The sequence below is a fragment of the Thunnus maccoyii genome, chromosome 3, assembly GCF_910596095.1.
Source record: "Thunnus maccoyii chromosome 3, fThuMac1.1, whole genome shotgun sequence".
Lineage (NCBI taxonomy): Eukaryota > Metazoa > Chordata > Actinopteri > Scombriformes > Scombridae > Thunnus > Thunnus maccoyii.
In genome coordinates this window covers 22,672,071-22,684,302 of record NC_056535.1, presented here as the reverse complement: position 1 = coordinate 22,684,302, position 12,232 = coordinate 22,672,071, and the positions used below count along the sequence as shown (strand labels likewise).

General features: G+C 38.9%; 1 protein-coding gene across 5 annotated transcripts in view; it reads right to left on the bottom strand.

The window, feature by feature from the left end:
• The window catches only part of arhgap9 (Rho GTPase activating protein 9), a 42,285-nt gene that overhangs the window by 8,176 nt on the left and 21,877 nt on the right, over positions 1 to 12,232 (bottom strand). For all 5 annotated transcript variants that reach the window (XM_042402644.1, XM_042402659.1, XM_042402653.1 and 2 more), the window contains 10 exons: positions 10,575 to 10,640; positions 7,947 to 8,093; positions 7,659 to 7,757; positions 6,718 to 6,779; positions 6,498 to 6,585; positions 5,808 to 5,903; positions 5,155 to 5,253; positions 2,910 to 3,015; positions 2,420 to 2,539; positions 595 to 693 (listed from right to left, as the gene is read on the bottom strand). In XM_042402644.1, the coding sequence (XP_042258578.1) occupies positions 595 to 693; positions 2,420 to 2,539; positions 2,910 to 3,015; positions 5,155 to 5,253; positions 5,808 to 5,903; positions 6,498 to 6,585; positions 6,718 to 6,779; positions 7,659 to 7,757; positions 7,947 to 8,093; positions 10,575 to 10,640 (982 nt within the window). The remainder of the gene's footprint in view (positions 1 to 594; positions 694 to 2,419; positions 2,540 to 2,909; positions 3,016 to 5,154; positions 5,254 to 5,807; positions 5,904 to 6,497; positions 6,586 to 6,717; positions 6,780 to 7,658; positions 7,758 to 7,946; positions 8,094 to 10,574; positions 10,641 to 12,232) is intronic.

The window sequence follows — 12,232 nt, the reverse complement described above, 5'->3', positions numbered from 1 at the left end:
TGCTTGTTAGTGTGTATATATTTTTTTACATTTTCCCTTTGCTACTACAGTGCTTATCAGAATAATTCCTCCTTCCCCTTTTTTGCTTAAATTTTGCTACTGAGTCAGAAAAGTTTCTCTGTCTGTCTCAGCCTTAAATGTAAATGTCTGCAACTGTAAGAAAATAGTCTGGGCACTGTTTACAAAAAATGCTCCTCAGAAATATTTTATTCATCAAAACCAGGTTTCTAAAGCCCCTGTGGTCAAAACACAGATTTTTCATGTGTATCAAATATTTATTTGCAGCATTGTTTCTAAACAGTTACCAAACAACTCAATTTTCTCTCATTTAGATCTCGCTCTGGCTGGCAGCTGTCACGACTTCTTCTCTGAATCTGTGTGTTTTAGTCAGCGTTCTGTCAGGCAATCACAAACACTTTCCGATAATTTCTGTTTGTTGATTCCTGTCACAGAGCCGAACGGTAGGTGCAGAGCTGCTGTTCAAGTGACTGATGCTCAAAACAGGATTGAGGGTGTTTTTTTTTTCTCATGTGTCCGCTTTTGAGTTGAGAATCACATTAGTGGGAGCCTGCTGTGTGTTTGCATTGACTGTACCTCTCCTCTCCACAGCCTCGGTGCAAAGTCTGACGAAGCGTGGGACGGTGCTCTTCTCTCTCTCACACAGCATCTCCAGACGACAGCCAAACACCTGATCTGAAGGGTGATGACAGACGGACACAAGCATGACTCCGTTTTCGTGTCAGAAGTTTTTTTTTTTTTTTTTTTTGCTGCACACACATCCAAGACATGATGTAACAACTACACGTCCACATTAATCTAGTGATATATTTACTGTTTACTATGGGAGAAAAGCCTCTGTGTTTGGCTGTGTTCCAGGCAGAGATGTAAGCTCACACTTGATGATGCAACACAACCCATGCACTGCACTGTATTTTCTATAGGGTGTATCGTTGAAAAAAAAAATCATATGCAACCCTTTACCCTACTGTATGGTACCATTATATTTCTGTGTGATCATTTTTAGGACTGTGATAGGGGGGGGGGGGGGTTTGTGTGTATGTGTGAAAATGTACTAAAAAAAAACGAGCACCACTCAAGCATAAGTTTCTGTTTGCAACCATACAGTCATCTTTGTGTTATCAGTCTAAAGACACGTTTATCAGAATGGCTTCATCACCTTTAACATGCAGGAAATGATGTCACACCTTCCAGTGGGTGAGGATGTGGTTAGGGCCACATATCCCATTAGACATATTGCTATTTCTCCGGATGCTGCTTATCTACTTTGTTCTAAAAGTCACACTGTATGGGGGCAGCAGATGTTCAATCCTAACAAAAATATAATAAAATAAAATAAAAATATGAGATGCTGGGGCTCCTGCTGGTCTGGGGGGTCTGAGACAGTGCCTGCAAAATTGTAATGCTCCTGTGTTTTCTTTCTGTCACCTCTCTACTGCTCGCTCTCACAATAAAGCAAAAATTGCCCCAGAAATAATTACAAAAATTAGGTGCAAGGTGAATTTTTAGTGCATAGAATATGGACAAGAAACTTAAGGTACTTGTTGAAGCTTTTCAGAAAGACTCATTTAAGATATTATGTACAAGTATACAAATTCATGTATAAAAAAAAAACAACAAAGTGGCCACCACAAGCCACTAAAACATCTTCTTGGTATAGATTCTCAGAGTCTCTGAACTCTACTGAAGGGATGAACACCATTCTTCTAAAAGATATTCTCTCCTTTAGTGTTTTGATGGTGGTTGTGGAGAGTGTTATCTAACAAAAACCTCCCACAGGTGATCAGTTTGGTTGAGATTTGGTGACTGTGAGGACCGTAGCATGTAATTCACATCATTTTCATACTCGTCAACCCTTTCACTGACCCCTTGTGCCCTGTAAAGAAGTATCTGCATTTGTTATGGTTCTAAACTCACTTATTTACTCATTTATTACAAATTCCTCATTTAATTTGGCGATAATTTACAGGATGTATATATTTTTTTTGTTTAGAATACAGCCAAAAAATCTACGAACTTAATCAGTTTTTAAGGAAGATTGATTAAAGGTGTTATAGTAGTGTAGTAAACAGCTGACAAGTGAAATGAAAGCACTAACATTATGTATGTCAAGCTCACTAAACAGGTGAGGGGGGCTGTGACACATCTTCAGTAGGGGGTGTGCCATTCCCAAAGGATAAATGCTAAGATTTCCTGCCTCCCATCGCAGCTGAAGAAGCCATTCAGTTAAATGGAAAAGTGTATTTCTTCTTCACAACAACACACCATTGATTAGTTTTAACTGAAGAATTGCAATCTTGTAACATCTAAGAACACGTATCTCCATCATTCCCCCGCTGCATGCAGCTGAATAAAGGATACACAGATTCAAATGGTCTAAAGCTTCAAAAAGAAATCTCACCTTTAATGAGTCCTTTCTCCTGCAGGGCCTGCAGAGGAGGTCTCTTTAGAATGAGCTTCTTCAGCCGGGTCTTCACTCTCTTCCTCTCCGTGTTCTCCAGGTTGGACGTCGAGCGAGGGACTGTAGAGGGAGGAAAGGAGGAGGAAGAGAAGGAGGAAGAGGAGGAGGAGGTCAGTGCGGGGCGTTCGGCTACTGGGCAGGAGAGCAGATGAGAGGGGATGGTGGTGAGGATGAAAAGCGGGAGGGCCGGGCGGCGGCGGAGATGAGATAGGACTGACGGAGGGATTATTTGCCACGGTGGCCGTGTGAAAATATAAGTGGGCTGGATGGAGGAGAGAATGGAGGACAAGATGGAGGGATGTAAGAAGCCTGTATGGAAGTTTAGAGAAAAGAGTGATGATGATAGACTGACTGGCAGTGAGGGGTGGAGGGCAGGGATGGTTGGTTGTGTGAAGGGAGGAAGACATGAAGTCTGAGGAAGTAGACTTACGGGACGTTCTCCTCTCATCCTCGTCTCCACTGTGGTCCAGCATCTCCACGCTGCCCGCTCTCCTCAGGGAGTACAGAAGGACATTGTCTAACGGGTTTTCACGGTCCTGAAAGGCAGGGAGAGAGAAATTGTGACAAATAGTGATACATTGACACATTGCACAAGTGGCGATTGGTCGAGGACAACAAAAGATTGTTTAAATTTAGAGCACGATACTGGATTTTTGTAGGATGACAATAATTTTGCTGATATTGCTGTTTTTGAGCGGTATGAACTTGGCCACTTGGAGGCAGCACAACAACCTGTAAACACAACATTGGCATTTTAACATTAGCATTCATGTGCTAATTAGCATTCAATGAATGCAATTCAAATATTCTTTTTCCTAGCTCTGGTTTGGTCTTCACCAACCCCTGATAGAAATATCTGGCTCTTTAACTGCTAAATGCTCCACTATGTTCTCCAGTCACAAAGTTACTAGTTGCTAACTGTGTGGCAGTGGGGTGGTAGCGTACAGTGTTTTTTTTAAGCAGGTTTTTTTCCACTGAAAACTGTAATACACAAACTTGTGATTTTGTGTAAGTGATTAAGATATTAAGTCCAAGCAGGGATTTTTTAAATTTTCTACATATTTTTCTATAACTCTAAACTAGACTCTACAGCTTTGACTCAAATTACCAAAAAAATATATGATGGGATTTCAGCGTAAACAAAGTTTACTCCAGTCAACTGTTATTAAGTGTCTATGGTTTTTATACAACGTTGTGCCTCCTTCCTTTGAGCACATTCATGCTATATGAATGAGCTGTTTAAATAATTTTACATTTGTGCCAAAGTCAAAGAAGTTTTGATTGTTTAATATTAGAGATTTCTGCGTTTCTGTTTTGTCTTTGCTTTTCTCTTGGACTTGTGACAGGGCTCAGTTTTAAAAGGGCGATGTCACATGTTTCAAGTGCACCAATCAGAATTTAGCAACATTTGATCCTTTATTGCAAAATATGTGGAAATTGCTGATCTTTGTATTTTTATGTAATAATCAGAAAAAATGTATTCCTTATCCCTTTTTATATTTTGATGGCTCAATTTTATATCCACAAAAGCAAATTCTCTAAATCCCCACATAGTTTGCTGCCTTCACTTATAGAAATCCAAAGATTCCCGCCTCTTTTCCCACTCTGTATTTATGTAATACTTTGTTATTATTTTCTTTGTTCATTATTCAATGTTTGCCAATAAAGGTGGAAAAAGGTAATAACAAATTTTGAGTTCACATATGATGACAGTTGTTGGGTTGTTTGCTTCTGTTGCCAACCAACATAAGCAATAACATCAAAACTAATCAAACTACATCCACGCAGCTCTGATGAAGCATAATAGCAGAGATTTGGAGTTTTAAAGTTAAGATTTCTTTTTCCTAATCTTAAAATTTGATTGTTTTTTTATTTAATAATGGATATTTATCATTATAGAGAAATAGAAATACTTAAAGTCCCCCTCCACTCAAAAATATGTTTTTGTTCTTCCAGTTGGATGTTTGAGCTTCACTGTGCAGAATGATGTGTGTGCAGAGTTTGACATCGGAAGGATGTTTTCACAATCATCTGCTCAAAGTGTAAAGTTTCTCTGTGCTCATTGAAAATCTGATTTTAAGGGGCAGGTCTACAAGAATAATTTGTGACATCAACAAATAGTTTGGAGCCAATCCTGGTCTAATATCCACTTTACAGTGAAGTAGGCCAACAGGAAAACTTTAGAAATCAACAATATTTGCATGGTTATAGATTTTGGATTTTTTAATGAGGGAGAAGGAGGATATGCCATTTTAAGGATATTAATGTGGTAATTTAACTTTTTTATGTGGAAAAACCATATCAGACACAAATTATAAGTCAAAGTAGAGTATTTCATATACATCTCAAAACATGTCTGGGGGGCATCTTTAAGATTTGAACCAGACTTTAATTCAAAGTGTTCTCAATAAGGCATAAAATACATTAAATTTTAAATTGAGAATTGAGATGTTCTAAAGACAAATGAAAAAGAAATTCAGTATAAAAGGAAATTTAAAAGGTGAAAACAAATGAAAAAATTAGATAGGACGGAATTCAGAACATATGAGCTACGTAGATAACTGTTGGAGACAGTGAAGAACATAAAACCGACACTATTTACCGTATATCCTAAGATTAGTAGACAAGTAGAGGAGGTAGAGTGAAAGTACCACTGTGCGTGTTGGGAGACTCACCAGCCTGTCGATGACGTTCTGGATGGTGTCGTACCACTCTTTGATCAGAGAATCCGTCTCCGACTGCAGCAGGAACTCGTTGCCTGTCACTGTCCTCAGCTGAAAAAAAAAACACATTTTCAATACAGTGTCAAAGTATGCACACATCATATCATAACATATCATGACACTGCTGTCACCCAAACTACAGAGACTACCCGTAAAGCTCCCCTGTATAGTACATATTGTTCTTTTTTCACACTTCTTTCTTTCTCAACCGGTTTCAATAAAAGTTGGACATAGTTTCATTTTTACAGCACTTACACCTACATTTAATGTGTCACATTTCACTGGATATTCATTTTTCAGCTTCCTCTTGGAATTTTTTTAGAGACTCAAAAAAGTGTTGTTGTTCCAAAGATGTCACAGATGGTCACTAAAGGGTGAAAGAGTGAGAAAAAAACACTTCCCCCTCTCACTTCCCTCACTGATAAGGACCCCTCACTGACAAAAATATGATTGTACTGTATGTTTTGATACTTATCTGCTACCACATTGTCCTCACTGTTCATAAGGTCACAGCAACACGTTGGTTACAGAGTTACAGAGTGAGATCCTTTGAGAATTTCTTTTTTTAACTGGATTTCCTCTTGAGTCTCTGTCTTGTTTGTTACCTTGAAGACGTTCTTCTTGCTGGACAGCTCGTTGGCCCATTGCAGCTTTGCTCCTCTTAAATCCACGCTGCTCTCAGGGCGACTGTTTCCTGGTTTCTGTTTTTGATTAACACAAAAAAGACACAAATAAATCATATTTTTGCATTTCGTCAACACTCATCTGGCTGCATTGACCCATATATGTCTCTATTTATGGCCTGTGGCTGGTGTTTATGCCTGCACAGAATTTGTAGGCCACCACTTTTTGCCCTTCTGACAATAAACAGCTGCAACAGGTTTGTGTGACCTGTTTTATGAGTGTAATTTCATTGCAAGGATTAAGAGAAGTGATTGACAGAAATATGTGCAATATAGGGGACATAAATGTCCAGCTGTGTAGTCACTTTTTGGGTTTGTCCAAAGCTACCGGTGTTTGTGCAATTGACAAGAATCAAATGACTTGTGAAAATTTGCTGTATTTCATTCTAAAAAGGAGGAATCCACCCTGCAAAAAAATGACATCTGCATTTATTAAGTGACTCACACCAAGTATTGCCTAAGGATTTTGTAATCAGGAAAAATATGCTGCATGTCATGATTTTCCTCCAAGTTTTGTATAATAGTCTGGAACAAAACTCATTTATCTTTTTGCAAGTACTGTGTATTACCTGGACTAAAGTCATTAAACACAGGGTTTGTCTGAGATCTTACCCAGCTGGAAGGTGTCTGTGATTTAGGATCTTTGAAGAAAACCAAACTGTTCCCAACCAACACGACCCAGGATGGGCTCCAATTTTTCCTGCAACCCAACAAAACATATGTGTTCTGTTCAGACTGCAAATCATACTTGCCTTCATTTGCTTTAACATGGTGTTCCCACTAAACAGATTCTATTTAATTTCACTTGTTTTGTCTTCGTGTTCAGCCTCACCTCAGTTTTCGACCTCCTTCAGCAATCTTTGTCTTGTTCAAGAGGCCGGCTTTCTCCAACTCCTGGGAACACATTAAAACGGCTTAAAAAGCATTGAAATCTGGTTTATGTAACCACAACATTTACTCTATACTGTCACCCATCAGTCAGATTCAGAATGGGCAGAGATGGCTGGAATAGTAAGAGTATGTAATGACAACTTTAAATCTTCACAGCAAAATACAAGGCTTTTCCTCTGTGTAATATACTGCATCCTGAGCGAACCCATTTAACTTGACTATTGCATCATTTAAAAAATAGCAGGAGGGGAGCTGCTCTAAAATCTCCCACTGCGGTATGGCCCTGTTTAAGGTGCAATAGAACTGAATTAATAGTAACTATGAAGTTATGAGTACAGTATATAAAGACAGAGAGGGACGAAAGTGAAGTGAAGAGAAGTGAGAAGTGAAGACAGTTTTCAAAGAGAAAGCGGAGAAAGACAAAACCTAAATCTAGTCATGTAGATAGTTGTTTTTATTTGAAAAGGTTATGAAATATTATATATTTTTTATGTGGTGCTTGAAGAACTAAAAAAAATTCTGCTGCAGTGTGTTTTTGCATGAACAGTACCTGCTACTCAGTGTAATCCAGGTTAGTTTCCTCTATTTTTACTTCAGTATTAAATACGAATGAAAATTGTTCACAGCGAGATCTGTAGATCATCCTGAGTAACCGTGACATTTTTTCTAGAAAGACACACTGCTGTTGACATATCACTTTATTTAATACTTAGATAACCACTAACAAAATTTGCTTCCCCTAAGTAAAATTATTGAGTTGTGGGCAGCAGATAGTAGAAAGAGGAAATCAAATTATTTCTGGACACGTGATATACTGACAGCAGCAGTTTAATGTGAGTTATTGATATTCATACACAAAGTAAAAAGGTAGTGTTTTCGCACCGGTGTGGAGCCATCGTTGTCTGGAGAGCTCGCGGGAGACGGAGGCTCCACGACGATGTTGGTGACATTACATGAGTAATCTCTGCACTGCTGGACCAGCTGAAAGACAGAAAGTGGGCGTCATCCGCTGTGTTTATTTGTCTGTATGTGCATATGTACAAGCACCAGTCTGTCTCTTTGTTCATGTTTATCTGCATTTCCTCTTATCTCTGTGTGTCTGTGAATACTTTACACACAGTTTATGACTTTGTGTGTGTGTGTGTGTGTGTGCGCTCTGGAGGTGAATACCTTGCCGTTCTCAGGCAGCATCATGGATTGGGAGTGGCTGAGCTGCTGCTTCACATCATGGAGGGGTGCGGAGTTATGGCACTGGGCATTGGCATTGTTGACCGCCGTCGTGCTCAGGGTGTCAGAGGAAGCGGCACGCTGCATGCTCTTCACAGGGGTTAAAGGTAAGGGTCAGATGTTTGGGTCAGTGGTCAGGTGGAGCAGACAAAGAAAGGAAACGGCAATTGCTGATTTATTGTGTATAAACTGAAAAACAGTATGCTCTCATGTTATTTTTAAGGTTTAGATCATGTTTAATAAAGCCTGTAAGAGGAAGTGTTTGTTTTCTGTTGCACAACTCTATTGAGACTATAGAAGAACCTTTTCTTTATATTAGATTACTGTATATTTTAGTATTTAGCTGGTGCTCTTGCCTAGAGCAACCTTGAATGAACAATTAAACTCACAAACAAGCAACAGTAAGGAGCAACAGAAAGGTCAGGGTCTTTTCAGAAATGCATGCATACAGTTTCTCTGCATACTGTCTTCATTGACAATATGAGATATTGTTATTTTAGTTTAGATCAATTTGCTTTGCAGCTTAAATACAATGCTTGCAAGCATCGTAGCAAAGATAGTAACATAATCAAGTAAGACATTAATGCTTCAACTTTCACTTTACTTTTGGTTTTGAATTTTCATCTATTCAATGAAAGAGTCACATGTTGTGTGCTTCCTTTGATGTAAATACATTCAAGATTTCACTTTGTTCGATACTTTGGTTCATGACTTAATATTCACAAAATTCCCAGCTGTACTTTGACCTAGTTAACATCAGCGTGTTAGTGTTATCATTGTGACATACACCAAATCTACATCAACTTCCCATCTGCTCTTTCAACTTTTCATCCAATATTTCACCTAAGATGAGGCTCTTTGCATGCTAGTGGGATGTTTTTCTCATCATTGTTTGTTTTGCTGCAGTGGAGCAAAGCTCACTGGCTCGGCATCTATACTTCAACTAGTTTTTTATTTATGCCAGCTCTCAGTTTTCTCAGTAGATATCATGCAGTGGTATGAAACTTTCTGCTATGTCAAATCAATTTGGAATAACTTGGAATTATTTTAAAGCAATCCTCTTTGCTTTAAAACTGCCTATGCTGCAATATAACTTCATCTACCTGTGTGAACTGCAAATGTCAACTGAAGCATTCTGGCCTTCTGACTGTTCACATTTTATGTGGGGGAAAAAGGAAGAAAATATAATGATGAATATAATGAGCCTGCCTATACTGAGCACTTCACAGAGTGGCAGATGGTGACAAACGGTAGTTTCCTGAGAAGTTCAACTTGTATGTGTCACTTCACAGGAAGAGCTGAGAGGAAGAGCCACACAATGATACATGCATGTGCATCTGTACATATGCTTATGCTATATGCTTACAAACAAATTCATAAACATGAGCAAGAGTGCATGATTGCACACAAATGCACATATTCACACAACGTCAACTTTTCATGCAGAAACAGCCATAATTAAAGGACCAGTGTGTAGGATTTAGTGGCATCTAGCGGTGAAGTTGCAGACTGATTGCAGAGAACCTATGGTGGCCGTGGAACTCGTGAAAAACACAAAAGGCCTTCTCTAGAGCCAGTGTTTGGTTTGTCCGTTCTGGGCTTCTGTAGAAACACGGCAGTGTAACATGGCGGCCTCCGTGGAAGAGGACCCGCTCCCTATGTAGATAGATTCTTATTTTCAGGTGATTATACACTAATTAAAACATACTTGTGAATATTATATTCCATTTCTGCCAATATATCCTCCTAAATCCTAGACACTGGTCCTTTAACTACCTTACTCAATCCCTGTAACCTAGTTTCAACAATCAGACCAAATATCCCTCCTAATGTTTGCCATCTCTTCATGCAAGGAGGATTAGTACTAAGAGCCAAATCTGTTCCTTTGCTAAGAGAAGGCCTTTAAAAGGGCTTTTAACCAAGCGCACCCACACCCCGCTGTGATGCAACATGTTGCAGTAAGAACTGTTTGGGAAACAGCCTTTTTTTTTTTTTACAACATGAGTTGCTATTTCACCACCTTAATATGCATAAATGCTGATCTCTGGAAATCTAAAGAGCATAGCTGGCATTACTTTAATGTATTCTACAGTAATACAGTGGAGATGCAGTTTTTGCAAATCTAACGACTACAGTTCATTGATTTTCATGAGGAAAATACCCTCCACCAAAAGCCCTTTCAGCGCTGACAAAATGCTTAGGATTACCTTCACAGTAAGACATGCAAACAGGAATAACAAGGAAAGAGTTGTCATCTTACAGGTTTTCAAGCAGTCTAAATATTGTATAGATATTAATGAGCAGTACAGATGTATAGTTATTAATTCTGGTGGTTTCTGCTCCAAGCATAACATGAAGAAGGATTTTATCTCATGGTACCAGAGTTCTATGATGCCCCATTTTGTTAAGCAAATGCATCCTGTTGTGTAGGAAGAATATGTAAAACTGGTACGACGTGCTTATCTTCTACTTTATTCTTTGACGGGTATTTTTACAAGGTGAAAGTCAAGGTGAAATGCATTCGATGCCCTCTGGCAATGAAAGAATGCAGCAGGTAGAGAAGAGTTTCACCTGTTTCATCTGCCAGCCACCGTCTGTATTCCTCTGGTGGCTCCCGAAGAGGAAATCAGGAGACAGCTAGAAAGGAAGAGAAACAGAGAAGCAAGAAGACAAAGACAGGAAAGACAGATGAACAGTTAGTACATATAGAGTATATTTAATTTAATTTACAACTGAAAAGCACTTCATTTTTTCTGTATAACTGACCTGCAAGATAAAAAAATCGAACAATGCTTCACTGTCAGGCTTTTGGCTAGTCTCTGTGAGAACTAAACTTGTCACTCTTTGTGCAACAATAAATATGTTCAAAAATGGCAGCAGATTGGGGTGGATTTAACGCCCACGTGTGAAAACAGGATGCTGACAAATGTGTTGACTTATGATCAGCCATGAAGCCCAGGCTAACACTCACACCAGCTACGAAACTACTCCTCTGCCCCTCTCAACTCCGTTTACATTCTGCCTGCTGTTTGATTCATCACCACAGCACGAAGGTTGACACACACACACTCATGCCCTGTTTAAGTTAAAGTGCTGAGAGGCAGTTGCTGCCGTTGCTCAGTAAGAGTGAAACACATTTTGCATAGTACTTGTTTGACTCAAACATCCTGATTGACTAGTTATTGAACAAAGTTGCACATCACACACGGCCACATGAACACAGTCATATAAGCTTTTTTTGCAAGAATGACAGCACCGAGTCCTCCGACAATGAAAAGCAAATATAAGATGATAAGATGAGATGATTACCGATTAGATTTAGTAGTCTTCACTCGGGCTTCCATACAATTCCACACCGATAACAGCACAACATGAAAATAACACAATAATTACTCTCACAGTAAACTAAAACAAACTTACAGCATATGTGCTCATTTCTGCTGATCAACCAGTTATATAATCCAAATCAACGCTTGTTTCTGAGTGCTTGTTGTCTGTCGAGTTATTAGAGTCCTCAGCCGTGCGTCGTTTCATATCATGACACTCTGTCATCTGAGTGTCAATATGTAAAAACCATTCATCTCTCCCTCCTGTCTCAGCCTGTCTTTACTTCCCCATTCTAGAGGGAAGCCAGCTTTATCAGTCGGTATAATCAGTTTCATATACAGCTGCTCAACCAGGAAGGTGTGTGGGCTAAAACTAAATAATGGCACCAGAACTTTGCTAACATGCCACATTAACCACTGTCTAACAGCTTTTCTTTGCAGATTATAAAAAAAGGCAATGGAATAGGGAACAAACATTCAGTACAAGTAGCAATACCACAATGTTCAGTATTATGAGCAAAGTATACCAAAAACAGACTTTTATGCTTTAAGATTATATCACTGGATTGTTATTACCGATGCCTTGGTGTGTATGCAGCATTAATTTTTATTAGTTATGTGGTCAAGCTCATGTGAGCTACTTTGTAAATTAAAGCCAGTGATTTCCAACCAGGGCTACATGTTCCACAACAAGTACTTCTAAGGTTGTCAGGGGGTACTGTACATAGAGTAACTGAGGAGAAGATAAACTGATTTGAAAAAATAGAAATTATGATTTGATTAAGGAGAAAATTAAACACACAAACAGGATTACAAAGAATCAAAGAACTACCAACTATAGCTGCACAGGACGAAAGTGACTTGAGTCAGTGTTAACACTTTAACACCAACTGCTACTGCTGC